The 14997-nt window shown below is 60.7% G+C and overlaps 2 protein-coding genes across 4 annotated transcripts in view; one reads left to right on the forward strand and one right to left on the reverse strand.

Annotated features, from left to right (window-relative positions):
* Positions 1 to 599: 599 nt before the first annotated feature.
* The window catches only part of LOC107050768 (histone-lysine N-methyltransferase SETD1A-like), a 56506-nt gene continuing 42108 nt past the window's right edge, over positions 600 to 14997 (reverse strand). Inside the window, exons 20-21 of the mRNA XM_040656835.2 lie at positions 12180 to 12317; positions 600 to 5345 (exon numbers count right to left, since the gene is read on the reverse strand). Of these exons, the coding sequence (XP_040512769.1) occupies positions 5172 to 5345; positions 12180 to 12317 (312 nt within the window). The 3' untranslated portion in view covers positions 600 to 5171. The remainder of the gene's footprint in view (positions 5346 to 12179; positions 12318 to 14997) is intronic.
* On the forward strand, positions 1369 to 4333 carry LOC121108719. Of its 3 annotated transcripts, none has more exons than XM_040656825.1 (3): positions 1369 to 1483; positions 1584 to 2189; positions 2776 to 4333. In XM_040656825.1, the coding sequence occupies exons 1-3, from the start codon at positions 1369 to 1371 to the stop codon at positions 2877 to 2879; spliced, it is 825 nt and encodes a 274-aa protein (XP_040512759.1). In that variant the 3' UTR covers positions 2880 to 4333. The 3 variants fall into 3 exon arrangements, with proteins under 3 accessions (XP_040512759.1, XP_040512757.1, XP_040512758.1); XM_040656823.1 differs by having other exon boundaries at positions 1584 to 2149; positions 2393 to 4333; XM_040656824.1 differs by having other exon boundaries at positions 1584 to 4333.

Here is a 14997-nt window from a genome sequence, read left to right on the forward strand (position 1 = left end):
CTCCCCCCCCCCCATCCCCATCAATACAGAGCCCTCAACTCCCCCCCCCTTCAATATGGAGCCCTCGCCCCATTCCCCCTTCCAATACTGAGCCCTCCCCACCCCCCCCTTAACACTGAGCCACCCCCCCATCCCCCCCCAATATGGAGCCCTCCCCCCCCCCAAAACTGAGTCCTCCACCCCCCCTCTTTCAATATGGAGCCCTCCCCTCCCCCTCCCCAATACAGAGCCCTCCATCCCCCCCAATACGGAGCCCCCCAACCCCCCCCCAATACTGAGCCCTCCCCCCCCATCCCCCCAATACTGAGCCCCCCCCATTAATACTGAGCTCTCCCCCCCCATCCCCATCAATACAGAGCTCTCAACTCCCCCCCCCTTCAATACAGAGCCCTCCCCCCCCCCCCAATACTGAGCCCTCCCCACACCCCCCCCTTAACACTGAGCCCCCCCCCCAGTACTGAGCCATCCCCCTCCAACACTGAGCCTTCCCCCCCCCCCCCCCCCCCCCCCCGAAAGATTCAGCACTTTCCCCCCCAAATTCGGTGCTTTTCCCCCCAGAATTGTCCCCCCCACCCCTCCCCCCCACAACTGCAGCTCTCTCAAAGCTCCATGGCCACTTTATAAAAACGGGGGGGGCCGGGGGGGCCCCATATCAACATATGTACAGGGGCATTTACAGGGGTCTGTACAGGGGGATGTACAGCTATGTACAGCCGGACGCGGCCGGCGTTTCTACAAGAAACAGCCAACAACGGGGGGGGGGCCTTCTCCGGGGAAAAGGGGGGGCCACCAATGAAGTGTCATGGCTGCCGACGAGGTGTCATGGCTGCCGAGGCGTCATGGCTGCCGACAAGGCGGTGTCATGGCTGCCGAGGTGGTGTCATGGCTGCCAACGAGGTGTCATGGCTGCCGAGGCGTCGTGGCTGTCGACTAGGCGGTGTCATGGCCGACGAGGTGGTGTTATGGCCGACGAGGTGGTGTCATGGCTGCCAACGAGGTGTCATGGCTGCCGAGGCGTCATGGCTGTCGACAAGGCGGTGTCATGGCCAACGAGGCGGTGTCATGGCCGACGAGGTGGCGGTGTCATGGCTGCCGAGGCGTCATGGCTGTTGACAATGCGGTGTCAGGGCCGACGAGGCGGTGTCATGGCTGCCAACGAGGTGTCATGGCTGCCGAGGCGTCATGGCTGTTGACAAGGCGGTGTCATGGCTGCCAATGAGGTGTCATGGCTGTCGACAAGGCGGTGTCATGGCTGCCGAGGTGGTGTCATGGCTGCCAACGAGGTGTCATGGCTGCCGAGGCGTCATGGCTGTTGACTAGGCGGTGTCATGGCCGACAAGGCAGTGTCATGGCCGACAAGGCGGCGTCATGGCCGACGAGGTGGTGTCATGGCTGCCAACGAGGTGGCGTCATGGCTGCCAACGAGGTGTCATGGCTGCCGAGGCGTCATGGCTGTTGACAAGGCGGTGTCATGGCCGACGAGGTGGTGTCATGGCTGCCGAGGTGATGTCATGGCCGATAAGGCGGTGTCATGGCTGCCAATGAGGTGTCATGGCTGCCGAGATGTCATGGCTGTCAACAAGGCGGTGTCATGGCTGCCAACGAGGTGTCATGGCTGCCAATGACGTGTCATGGCTGCCGAGGCGTCATGGCTGTTGACAAGGCGGTGTCATGGCCGACGAGGCAGTGTCATGGCCGACAAGGCGGCGTCGTGGCTGACGAGGTGGTGTCATGGCTGCCAACGAGGTGTCATGGCTGCCGAGGCGTCATGGCTGTCGACAAGGCGGTGTCATGGCCAACGAGGCGGTGTCATGGCCGACGAGGTGGCGGTGTCATGGCTGCCGAGGCGTCATGGCTGTCAACAAGGCGGTGTCATGGCCAACGAGGTGGCGGTGTCATGGCTGCCAAGGCGTCATGGCTGTTGACAATGCGGTGTCAGGGCCGACGAGGCGGTGTCATGGCTGCCAACAAGGTGTCATGGCTGCCGAGGTGTCATGGCTGTCAACAAGGCGGTGTCATGGCTGCCAACGAGGTGTCATGGCTGCCAATGACGTGTCATGGCTGCCGAGGCGTCATGGCTGTTGACAAGGCGGTGTCATGGCCGACGAGGCAGTGTCATGGCCGACAAGGCGGCGTCATGGCCGACGAGGTGGTGTCATGGCTGCCAACGAGGTGTCATGGCTGCCGAGGCGTCATGGCTGCCGAGGCGTCATGGCTGTTGACAATGCGGTGTCAGGGCCGACGAGGCGGTGTCATGGCTGCCAACGAGGTGTCATGGCTGCCGAGGCGTCATGGCTGTTGACAAGGCGGTGTCATGGCTGCCAATGAGGTGTCATGGCTGTTGACAAGGCGGTGTCATGGCTGCCAATGAGGTGTCATGGCTGTTGACAAGGCGGTGTCATGGCTGCCAACGAGGTGTCATGGCTGCCGAGGCGTCATGGCTGTTGACAAGGTGGTGTCATGGCCGACGAGGTGGTGTCATGGCTGCCAACGAGGTGATGTCATGGCCGATAAGGCAGTGTCATGGCTGCCAATGAGGTGTCATGGCTGCCGAGGTGTCATGGCTGTCAACAAGGTGGTGTCATGGCTGCCGAGGTGGTGTCATGGCTACCAACAAGTTGTCATGGCTGCGGAGGCGTCATGGCTGTTGACAAGGTGGTGTCATGGCTGCTGAGGTGGTGTCATGGCTGCCAACAAGGTGTCATGGCTGCCGAGGCGTCATGGCTGTTGACAAGGCGGTGTCATGGCCGACGAGACGATGTCATGGCTGACGAGGCGTCATGGCTGTCGACAAGGCGGTGTCATGGCCGACGAGGCGGTGTCATGGCTGCCAACAAGGTGTCATGGCCGACAAGGAGGTATCATGGATGCCAAGGTGATGTCATGGCTGATGAGGCGGTGTCATGGCTGCCAACGAGGTGGCATCATGGCTGCCAAGGCAGCATCATGGCTGACGAGGTGGTGTCATGGCTTCCTAGGTGATGTCATGGCTGCCAAGGTGGTGTCATGGCCGACGAGGTGGTGTCATGGTTGCCGAGGTGATGTCATGGCCGACAAGGCAGTGTCATGGCTGCCAAGGTGATGTCATGGCCGACAAGGTGGTGTCATGGCTGCCGAGGCGGTGTCATGGCTGCCAAGGTGATGTCATGGCCGACAAGGCGGTGTCATGGCTGCCATAGGTGGTGTCATGGCTGCCGCCACAGGTGGTGGAGGTGTGATGGCCGCCCCCATTGATGCCCCGCCCCCTGGGCGCCACAACGCCGCGCGGTGACGTCATCACCGCAACACCGCCATCGTGATGTCACCACGCTGCCACCGCCGCCACATGACCGCTCTGATGATGTCACCAGTGCAACTTCACCACTGTGATGACGTCACCGCCACCACACGACCACAGTGATGACGTCAGTGCCACACTACGACCACCATGATGACATCACCACCATAATTCGACCGCCATGATGATGTCACCACCGCCATACAACCACCGCATGGTTGTATTGTGACATGATATGACCGCCATGATGACGTCACCACCATAACTGGACCACCAGGATGACATCACTACCACCACACGACTGCCCTGACGCTGCCAGTGCTACAATACAACCGCTGTGATGACGTCGGTGCTGCAAGACGACCATGGCGATGACGTCACCACCATAATTTGACCGTCACGACGACGTCACCACCATAATTGGACCCCCATGATGACATCACTACCACCATACGACCGCCCTGACGCTGCCAGTGCCACAATACGACCGCCACAATGACTCCACCACCACCGCGGCGATGACGTCACCACCACCGTACGACCACCGTGATGACGTCAGTGCCATAATATGACCGCCACAATGACATCGCTGCCACAATACGACCGCCACAATGACATCACTGCCACAATATGACCGCCACGATGACGTCAGTGCCACAATACGACCACCACGATGACGTCAGTGCCGCAATACAACTGCTGTGATGACATCATCACCACCACACCACTGCCCTTACGCTGCCAGTGCCACAATACGACTGCCACAATGACTCCACCGCCGCCACGCGACCGTCACGATGATGTCAGCACCAGAATTTGACCGCCGTGATGACATCACCAACATAATTTGAGCGCTGGGATGACGTCACTGCCATAATTTGACCGCCATGATGATGTCACCACCACCACATAACCTCCCTGACGCCGCCAGTGCCCCAATACGACCGCTGTGATGATGTTGGTGCTGCAAGACGGCCGCGGCGATGACGTCACTGCCATAATACCGCCGCCACGATGACGTCACCGCCGTAATTTGACCGCCACAGAGACATCACCGCCACAATGACATCACCACCACACAACTGCCCCGATGCTGCCACTGCCGCAACGCGACCACCACGATGGCGTCGGTGCTGCAAGACGGCCGCAGCTATGACGTCACTGCCATAATACCACCGCCGTGATGACATCACCACCATAATTTGACCGCCACGACGTCACCACCTCCACACGACCGCCCCGACGCTGCCACTGCCGCAACGCAACCACTGCAATGGCGTCGGTGCTGCAAGACAGCCACGGCCGTGACGTCACCGCCATAATACTGCCGCCGTGATGACGTCACCACCATAATTTGACCGCCACGACAATGTCACCACCTCCACACGACCGCCCCAACGCCGCCACTGCCGCAACGTGACCACTGCGATGGCGTTGGTGCTGCAAGACGACTGCAGCGATGACGTCACCGCCATAAAACCACCACCACGATGATGTCACCGCCATAATACCGCCGCCACGATGATGTCACCACCATAATTTGACCGCCACAGTGACATCAGCGCCACCATTTGACCGCCATGACGGCGCCACTGCCACAACGCAACCACCGCGATGGCGCCGGTGCTGCAAGACGACCGCGGCGATGACGTCACTGCCATAATACCACCGCCACGATGACGTCACCGCCATAACACCGCCGCCACGATGACGTCACCACCGTAATTTGTCCGCCACGACAACATCACCACCACCACACGACCGCCCCGACGCCCCCATTGCCGCAACGCGACCACCGCGATGGCGTCGGTGCCGCAAGACAGCCACGGCGGCCGTGACGTCAGCGCGGGCTGCCGTGACGTCAGCGCGGGCGCCATGACGCCCCGCCGGGGCGCTAGTTGAGCGTGCCGCGGCAGCTGTCGGTGCGGCAGAGGCAGGGGATCTTGGTGTCCTCGATGGGGAACTTGTAGTCGTAGGTGATCTCCTCGTTGACGCCGATGGGCTGCTTGGAGTAGATGACGATCTTCTTCTGAGCCTCCAGCGTGATCACCTTGGCGTAGCAGTTGGGCTGCGGGGGGGGGGGGGGGGGGGCAATTAGGGGGTGGGGGGGGTAATTGGGGGCGATTAGGGACACATCGAGGGCGGTTGGGGGCATTTTGGGGGCGGTTGGGGGCATTTGGGGGGCGCATTGGGGGCAATTGGGGATGATTTGGGGGTGGGTGGGGTGATTTGGGGGCAGTTGGAGATGATTTGGGGGTGGGTGGGGTGATTTGGGGACAGTTGGGGGCACATTGGGGGTAACTGGGGGTACATCAGGGGTAATTGGGGATGATTTGGGGGTGGTTGGGGTGATATGGGGACAGTTGGGGGCATTTGGGGGCAATTGGGGGCACATTGGGGGCAATTGGGGGTAACTGGGGATGATTTGGGGGCGGTTGGGGTGATTTGGGGGCGGTTGGGGGCAACTGGGGGCACATTGGGGGCAATTGGGAAGGATTTGGGGGTGGGTGGGGTGATTTGGTGGCAGTTGGGGGCAATTGTGGGCACATTGGGGGCAATTGGGAAGGATTTGGGGGTGGGTGGGGTGATTTGGGGGCAGTTGGAGATGATTTGGGGGTGGCTGGGGTGATTTGGGGGCAGTTGGGGGCACATTGGGGGCAGTTGGGGGCACACTGGGGGTAATTGGGGATGATTTGGGGGTGGTTGGGGTGATTTGGGGACAGTTGGGGGCACATTGGGGGTAACTGGGGGTACATCGGGGGTAATTGGGGATGATTTGAGGGTGGGTGGGGTGATTTGGGGGCAGTTGGAGATGATTTGGGGGTGGGTGGGGTGATTTGGGGGCAGTTGGGGGCACGTTGGGGGTAACTGGGGGTACATCAGGGGTAATTGGGGATGATTTGGGGGTGGTTGGGGTGATTTGGGGGCTCATTGGGGGGAATTGGGGGCAATTGGGGGCACATTAGGGGCAATTGGGGATGATTTGGGGGTGGTTGGGGTGATTTGGGGGCATTTGGGGGGCGCATTGGGGGCAATTGGGGGCACATTGGGGGTAATTGGGGATGATTTGGGGGTGGTTGGGGTGATTTGGGGGCGCTTGGGGTGATTTGGGGTGGTTGGGGGCAACTGGGGGCACATTGGGGGCAATTGGGAAGGATTTGGGGGTGGGTGGGGTGATTTGGGGGCAGTTGGGGGCATTTTGGAGGCGGTTAGGGGCATTTTGGGGGGCGCATTGGGGGCAATTGGGGGCACATTGGGGGTAATTGGGGATGATTTGGGGGTGGGTGGGGTGATTTGTGGGGCGCATTGGGGACAACTGGGGGCACAATGGGGGCAATTGGGGATGATTTGGGGGTGGGTGGGGTGATTTGGGGACAGTTGGGGGCACATTGGGGGTAACTGGGGGTACATCGGGGGTAATTGGGGATGATTTGAGGGTGGGTGGGGTGATTTGGGGGCAGTTGGAGATGATTTGGGGGTGGGTGGGGAGATTTGGGGGCGCTTGGGGGCACGTTGGGGGTAACTGGGGGTACATCAGGGGTAATTGGGGATGATTTGGGGGTGGTTGGGGTGATATGGGGACAGTTGGGGGCATTTGGTGGCAATTGGGGGCACATTGGGGGCAATTGGGGGTAACTGGGGATGATTTGGGGGCGGTTGGGGTGATTTGGGGGCGGTTGGGGGCAACTGGGGGCACATTGGGGGCAATTGGGAAGGATTTGGAGGTGGTTGGGGTGATTTGGTGGCAGTTGGGGGCAATTGTGGGCACATTGGGGGCAATTGGGAAGGATTTGGGGGTGGGTGGGGTGATTTGGGGGCAGTTGGAGATGATTTGGGGGTGGCTGGGGTGATTTGGGGGCAGTTGGGGGCACACTGGGGGTAATTGGGGATGATTTGGGGGTGGGTGGGGTGATTTGGGGACAGTTGGGGGCACATTGGGGGTAACTGGGGGTACATCAGGGGTAATTGGGGATGATTTGGGGGTGGTTGGGGTGATTTGGGGGCTCATTGGGGGGAATTGGGGGCAATTGGGGGCACATTAGGGGCAATTGGGGATGATTTGGGGGTGGTTGGGGTGATTTGGGGGCATTTGGGGGGCGCATTGGGGGCAATTGGGGGCACATTGGGGGTAATTGGGGATGATTTGGGGGTGGTTGGGGTGATTTGGGGGCGCTTGGGGTGATTTGGGGTGGTTGGGGGCAACTGGGGGCACATTGGGGGCAATTGGGAAGGATTTGGGGGTGGGTGGGGTGATTTGGGGGCAGTTGGGGGCATTTTGGAGGCGGTTAGGGGCATTTTGGGGGGCGCATTGGGGGCAATTGGGGGCACATTGGGGGTAATTGGGGATGATTTGGGGGTGGGTGGGGTGATTTGTGGGGCGCATTGGGGACAACTGGGGGCACAATGGGGGCAATTGGGGATGATTTGGGGGTGGGTGGGGTGATTTGGGGACAGTTGGGGGCACATTGGGGGTAACTGGGGGTACATCGGGGGTAATTGGGGATGATTTGAGGGTGGGTGGGGTGATTTGGGGGCAGTTGGAGATGATTTGGGGGTGGGTGGGGAGATTTGGGGGCGCTTGGGGGCACGTTGGGGGTAACTGGGGGTACATCAGGGGTAATTGGGGATGATTTGGGGGTGGTTGGGGTGATATGGGGACAGTTGGGGGCATTTGGTGGCAATTGGGGGCACATTGGGGGCAATTGGGGGTAACTGGGGATGATTTGGGGGCGGTTGGGGTGATTTGGGGGCGGTTGGGGGCAACTGGGGGCACATTGGGGGCAATTGGGAAGGATTTGGAGGTGGTTGGGGTGATTTGGTGGCAGTTGGGGGCAATTGTGGGCACATTGGGGGCAATTGGGAAGGATTTGGGGGTGGGTGGGGTGATTTGGGGGCAGTTGGAGATGATTTGGGGGTGGCTGGGGTGATTTGGGGGCAGTTGGGGGCACACTGGGGGTAATTGGGGATGATTTGGGGGTGGGTGGGGTGATTTGGGGACAGTTGGGGGCACATTGGGGGTAACTGGGGGTACATCAGGGGTAATTGGGGATGATTTGGGGGTGGTTGGGGTGATTTGGGGGCTCATTGGGGGGAATTGGGGGCAATTGGGGGCACATTAGGGGCAATTGGGGATGATTTGAGGGTGGTTGGGGTGATTTGGGGGCAGTTGGGGGCATTTGGGGGGCACATTGGGGGCAATTGGGGGCACATTGGGGGTAATTGGGGATGATTTGGGGGTGGTTGGGGTGATTTGGGGGCGCTTGGGGTGATTTGGGGTGGTTGGGGGCAACTGGGGGCACATTGGGGGCAATTGGGAAGGATTTGGGGGTGGGTGGGGTGATTTGGGGGCAGTTGGGGGCATTTTGGAGGCGGTTAGGGGCATTTTGGGGGGCGCATTGGGGGCAATTGGGGGCACATTGGGGGTAATTGGGGATGATTTGGGGGTGGGTGGGGTGATTTGTGGGGCGCATTGGGGACAACTGGGGGCACAATGGGGGCAATTGGGGATGATTTGGGGGTGGGTGGGGTGATTTGGGGACAGTTGGGGGCACATTGGGGGCAATTGGGGGCACACTGGGGGTAATTGGGGATGATTTGGGGGTGGGTGGGGTGATTTGGGGGCTCATTGGGGGCAATTGGGGGCAATTGGGGGCACATTAGGGGCAATTGGGGATGATTTGGGGGTGGTTGGGGTGATTTGGGGTCAGTTGGGGGCATTTGGGGGGCGCATTGGGGGCAATTGGGGGCACATTGGGGGTAATTGGGGATGATTTGGGGGTGGTTGGGGTGATTTGGGGGCGCTTGGGGTGATTTGGGGTGGTTGGGGGCAACTGGGGGCACATTGGGGGCAATTGGGAAGGATTTGGGGGTGGGTGGGGTGATTTGGGGGCAGTTGGGGGCAATTGGGGATGATTTGAGGGCAGCTGGGGGCAATTGGGGGCAGTTGGGGGCACTGTGGCCACTTTGGGGTCGCTTTGGGGTCCTGCTGGGGTTCTTCTGGGGTTCCTTTGGAGTCTCTCTGGGGTCACTTTGGGGTCCCTTTGGGGCCACTTTAGGGTCACTCTGGGGTCCCGTTGGGGTCACCATGAAGTCACTTTGGGGCCACTTTGAGGTCCCATTGGGGTCACTTTGGGGCCACTTTGGGGTCCCATTGGGGTCACTTTGTGGTCACCACGAAGCCACTTTGGGGTTACTTTGGGATCTCTCTGAGGCCACTCTGGGGTCCAATTGGGGCCACTCTGGGGCCACTTTGGGGTCCCATTGGGGTCCCATTGGGGTCACCACGAAGCCACTTTGGGGTCACCATGAGGGCACTTTGGGGTTACTTTGGGGTCACCATGAGGCCACTTTGGGGTCACTTTGGGGCCACTCTGGGGCCACTTTGGGGTCCCATTGGGGTCCCATTGGGGTCACCACGAAGCCACTTTGGGGTCGCCATGAGGCCACTTTGGGGTCACTTTGGGGTCACCACGAAGCCACTTCGGGGTCACCATGAGGGCACTTTGGGGTCCCTTTGGGGCCACTCTGGGGTCCTTTTGGGGCCACTTTGGGGTCACTTTGGGGTCACCATGAGGCCACACAGGGGTCCCTTTGGGGTCACTTTGGGGCCACCACGAAGCCACTTTGGGGTCACTTTGGGGTTGCCATGAGGCCACTTTGGGGTCACTTTGGGGCCACTCTAGGGTCCTTTTGGGGCCACTTTGGGGTCTCGTTGGGGTCCCATTGGGGCCACTTTAGGGTCACTCTGGGGTCCCGTTGGGGTCACCATGAGGTCACTTTGGGGCCACTTTGGGGTCCCATTGGGATCACTTTGGGGTCACCACGAAGCCACTTTGGGGTCACTTTGGGGTCATCATGAGGCCACTCTGAGGTCACTTTGGGGTCACCATGAGGCCACTTTGGGGTCCCATTGGGGTCACCATGAGGCCACACAGGGGTCCCTCTGGGGTCACGTTGGGGCCACTTTGGGGTCACTTTGGGGTTGCCATGAGGCCACTTTGGAGTCACTTTGGGGTCGCCATGAGGCCGCTCTGGGGTCCTTTTGGGGCCACTTTGGGGTCTCATTGGGGTCCCATTGGGGCCACTTTAGGGTCACTCTGGGGTCCCGTTGGGGTCACCATGAGATCACTTTGGGGCCAATTTGGGGTCCCATTGGGGTCACTTTGGGGTCACCACGAAGCCACTTTGGGGTCACTTTGGGATCTCTCTGAGGCCACTCTGGGGCCACTTTGGGGTCACCATGAGGGCACTTTGGGGTCACTTTGGGGTCACCATGAGGCCACTTTGGGGCCACTCTGGGGCCACTTTGGGGTCACCATGAGGGCACTTTGGGGTCACTTTGGGGTCACCATGAGGCCACTTTGGGGTCCCTTTGGGGCCACTCTGGGGTCCTTTTGGGGTCACTTTGGGGTCCCTCAGGGGTCACCCCGGGGTTCTTCTGGGGTCTGTCTGGGGTCACTCTGGGGTCCAATTGGGGCCACTTTGGGGTCCCATTGGGGTCACCATGAGGCCACTCTGGGGTCCAATTGGGGCCACTCTGGGGCCACTTTGGGGTCCCATTGGGGTCACCACGAAGCCACTTTGGGGTCGCCATGAGGCCACTTTGGGGTCCCTTTGGGGTCACCACGAAGCCACTTTGGGGTCACCATGAGGGCACTTTGGGGTCACTTTGGGGTCACCATGAGGCCACTTTGGGGCCACTCTGGGGCCACTTTGGGGGCCCTTTGGGGACACCCCGGGGTTCTTCTGGGGTCTCTCTGGGGTCACTTTGGGGTCCAATTGGGGCCACTCTGGGGTCCCATTGGGGTCCCATTGGGGTCACCATGAGGCCACTCTGGGGCCCAATTGGGGCCACTCTGGGGACACTTTGGGGTCCCATTGGGGTCACCACAAAGCCACTTTGGGGTCACCACGAGGCCACATTGGGGTCACTGTGGGGTCACCACGAAGCCACTTTGGGGTCGCCATGAGGGCACTTTGGGGTCACTTTGGGGTCGCCATGAGGGCACTTTGGGGTCACTTTGGGGTCACCATGAGGCCACTTTGGTGTCACTTTGGGGCCACTCTGGGGCCACTTTGGGGGCCCTTTGGGGACACCCCGGGGTTCTTCTGGGGTCTCTCTGGGGTCCAATTGGGGCCACTTTGGGGTCCCTTTGGGGTCACCATGAGGCCACTCTGGGGTCCAATTGGGGCCACTCTGGGGACACTTTGGGGTCCCATTGGGGTCACCATGAGGCCACTTTGGAGTCACTTTGGGGTTGCCATGAGGCCACTTTGGGGCCACTTTGGGGCCACTCTGGGGTCCTTTTGGGGTCACTTTGGGGTCCCTCAGGGGTCACCCCGGGGTTCTTCTGGGGTCTGTCTGGGGTCACTCTGGGGTCCAATTGGGGCCACTGTGGGGTCCCATTGGGGTCACCATGAGGCCACTCTGGGGTCCAATTGGGGCCACTCTGGGGCCACTTTGGGGTCCCATTGGGGTCACCACGAAGCCACTTTGGGGTCACCGCGAGGCCACATTGGGGTCACTTTGGGGTCACCACGAAGCCACTTTGGGGTCACCACGAGGCCACTTTGGGGTCACTTTGGGGTCACCACGAAGCCACTTTGGGGTCACCATGAGGCCACTTTGGGGTCACTTTGGGGTCGCCATGAGGCCACTTTGGGGTCACTTTGGGGTCACCATGAAGCCACTTTGGGGTCGCCATGAGGGCACTTTGGGGTCACTTTGGGGTCACCACGAAGCCACTTTGGGGTCACCATGAGGCCACTTTGGGGTCACTTTGGGGTCACCACGAAGCCACTTTGGGGTCACCATGAGGGCACTTTGGGGTCACTTTGGGGTCACCACGGAGCCACTTTGGGGTCACTTTGGGGTGGTTTTGGGGTCACTTTGGGGGCTCACCGTGCAGCAGTGGTTGATGAAGCGCGCCAGGTTGCCGCATTTGGTGGCGTCGATGATGGTGTCGTGGTCCACCCGGAACAGATAACTGCTGCCGATGCCCTGCTGGGCATAGCGCTTCTCACGCATGTCTGCCACCACCTGTGGGGACGTGAGGCTCTATGGGGTGGCTATGGGGCGCTATGGGGTGCTATGGGGGCTCTATGGGGTGATATGGGGGCTCTATGGGGGCTCTATGGGGGCTATGCTGGGCATAGCGCTTCTCACGCATGTCTGCCACCACCTGTGGGGACGTGAGGCTCTATGGGGTGGCTATGGGGCGCTATGGGGTGCTATGGGGGCTCTATGGGGTGATATGGTAGCTCTATGGGGTGCTATGGGGGCTCTATGGGGTGCTACAGGGTGCTATGGGGGCTATGCTGGGCATAGCGCTTCTCACGCATGTCTGCCACCACCTGTGGGGACGTGAGGCTCTATGGGGTGGCTATGGGGCGCTATGGGGTGCTATGGGGGCTCTATGGGGTGATATGGGGGCTCTATGGGGGCTCTATGGGGGCTATGCTGGGCATAGCGCTTCTCACGCATGTCTGCCACCACCTGTGGGGACGTGAGGCTCTATGGGGTGGCTATGGGGCGCTATGGGGTGCTATGGGGGCTCTATGGGGTGATATGGTAGCTCTATGGGGTGCTATGGGGGCTCTATGGGGTGCTACAGGGTGCTATGGGGGCTATGCTGGGCATAGCGCTTCTCACGCATGTCTGCCACCACCTGTGGGGACGTGAGGCTCTATAGGGTGGCTATGGGGCGCTATGGGGTGCTATGGGGGCTCTATGGGGTGATATGGGGGCTCTATGGGGGCTCTATGGGGTGCTATGGGGGCTCTATGGGGGCTATGCTGGGCATAGCGCTTCTCACGCATGTCTGCCACCACCTGTGGGGACGTGAGGCTCTATGGGGTGGCTATGGGGCGCTATGGGGCGCTATGGGGTGTCTATGGGGCTCTATGGGGGCTCTATGGGGTGCTATGGGGGCTGTATGGGGGCTCTATGGGGGCTATGCTGGGCATAGCGCTTCTCACGCATGTCTGCCACCACCTGTGGGGACGTGAGGCTCTATGGGGTGGCTATGGGGCGCTATGGGGCGCTATGGGGTGTCTATGGGGTGATATGGTAGCTCTATGGGGTGCTATGGGGGCTCTATGGGGTGCTACAGGGTGCTATGGGGGCTCTATGGGGGCTATGCTGGGCATAGCGCTTCTCACGCATGTCTGCCACCACCTGTGGGGACGTGAGGCTCTATGGGGCGCTATGGGGTGTCTATGGGGCGCTATGGGGCGCTATGGGGTGTCTATGGGGCGCTATGGGGGCTCTATGGGGTGATATGGTAGCTCTATGGGGTGCTATGGGGGCTCTATGGAGTGCTATGGGGTGTCTATGGGGCTCTATGGGGCGCCGTGGGGCTGACCTGTCGGATGTTCTGCCCCACATACTCGATGACCATGGGGCTCTATGGAGCTCTATGGGGCTCTATGGAGCTCTATGGGGCTCTATGGGGCGCTATGGGGCGCTATGGGGCACGGTGGGGCTGACCTGTCGGATGTTCTGCCCCACATACTCGATGACCATGGGGCTCTATGGAGCTCTATGGAGCTGTATGGGGCTCTATGGGGCGCTATGGGGCTGACCTGTCGGATGTTCTGCCCCACATACTCGATGACCATGGGGCTCTATGGAGCTCTATGGGGCTCTATGGAGCTCTATGGAGCTCTATGGGGCGCTATGGGGCTCTATGGGGCTCTATGGGGCTCTATGAGGCGCTATGGGGCGCTATGGGGCGCGGTGGGGCTGACCTGTCGGATGTTCTGCCCCACATACTCGATGACCATGGGGCTCTACGGGGCGCTATGGGGCGCGGTGGGGCTGACCTGTCGGATGTTCTGCCCCACATACTCGATGACCATGGGGCTCTATGGAGCTCTATGGGGCTCTATGGGGCGCTATGGGGTGCGGTGGGGCTGACCTGTCGGATGTTCTGCCCCACATACTCGATGACCATGGGGCTCTATGGGGCTCTATGGGGCGCTACGGGGCGCTATGGGGCGCAGTGGGGCTGACCTGTCGGATGTTCTGCCCCACATACTCGATGACCATGGGGCTCTATGGAGCTCTATGGGGCTCTATGGGGCTCTATGAGGCGCTATGGGGCGCTATGGGGCGCTATGGGGCTGACCTGTCGGATGTTCTGCCCCACATACTCGATGACCATGGGGCTCTATGGAGCTCTATGGGGCTCTATGGAGCTCTATGGAGCTCTATGGGGCTCTATGGAGCTCTATGGGGCTCTATGGGGCTCTATGAGGCTCTATGGGGCGCTATGGGGCGCTATGGGGCGCGGCGGGGCTGACCTGTCGGATGTTCTGCCCCACATACTCGATGACCATGGGGCTCTATGGAGCTCTATGGGGCTCTATGGAGCTGTATGGAGCTCTATGGGGCTCTATGGAGCTCTATGGGGCTCTATGGGGCGCTATGGGGCTCTATGAGGCGCTATGGGGCGCTATGGGGCGCGGTGGGGCTGACCTGTCGGATGTTCTGCCCCACATACTCGATGACCATGGGGCTCTATGGAGCTCTATGGGGCTCTATGGGGCGCTATGGGGCGCGGTGGGGCTGACCTGTCGGATGTTCTGCCCCACATACTCGATGACCATGGGGCTCTATGGAGCTCTATGGGGCTCTATGGAGCTCTATGGAGCTCTATGGGGCTCTATGGGGCGCTATGGGGCGCTATGGGGCGCGGTGGGGCTGACCTGTTGGATGT

The sequence above is a fragment of the Gallus gallus genome, assembly GCF_016699485.2.
Source record: "Gallus gallus isolate bGalGal1 chromosome 36 unlocalized genomic scaffold, bGalGal1.mat.broiler.GRCg7b 36_unloc1, whole genome shotgun sequence".
NCBI lineage: Eukaryota > Metazoa > Chordata > Aves > Galliformes > Phasianidae > Gallus > Gallus gallus.

Coding starts and splice junctions, on each gene's coding strand:
- LOC121108719 (XM_040656823.1), top strand. CDS start 1,369: ATGGCCGACGAGGTGGTGTCATGGCTGCCAACGAGGTGGCGTCATGGC. Junction 1,484..1,583: donor GCGGTGTCATGGCCGACGAG/GTGGTGTCATGG, acceptor GCTGTCAACAAG/GCGGTGTCATGGCTGCCAAC. Junction 2,150..2,392: donor GCGGCGTCATGGCCGACGAG/GTGGTGTCATGG, acceptor GCTGTTGACAAG/GCGGTGTCATGGCTGCCAAC.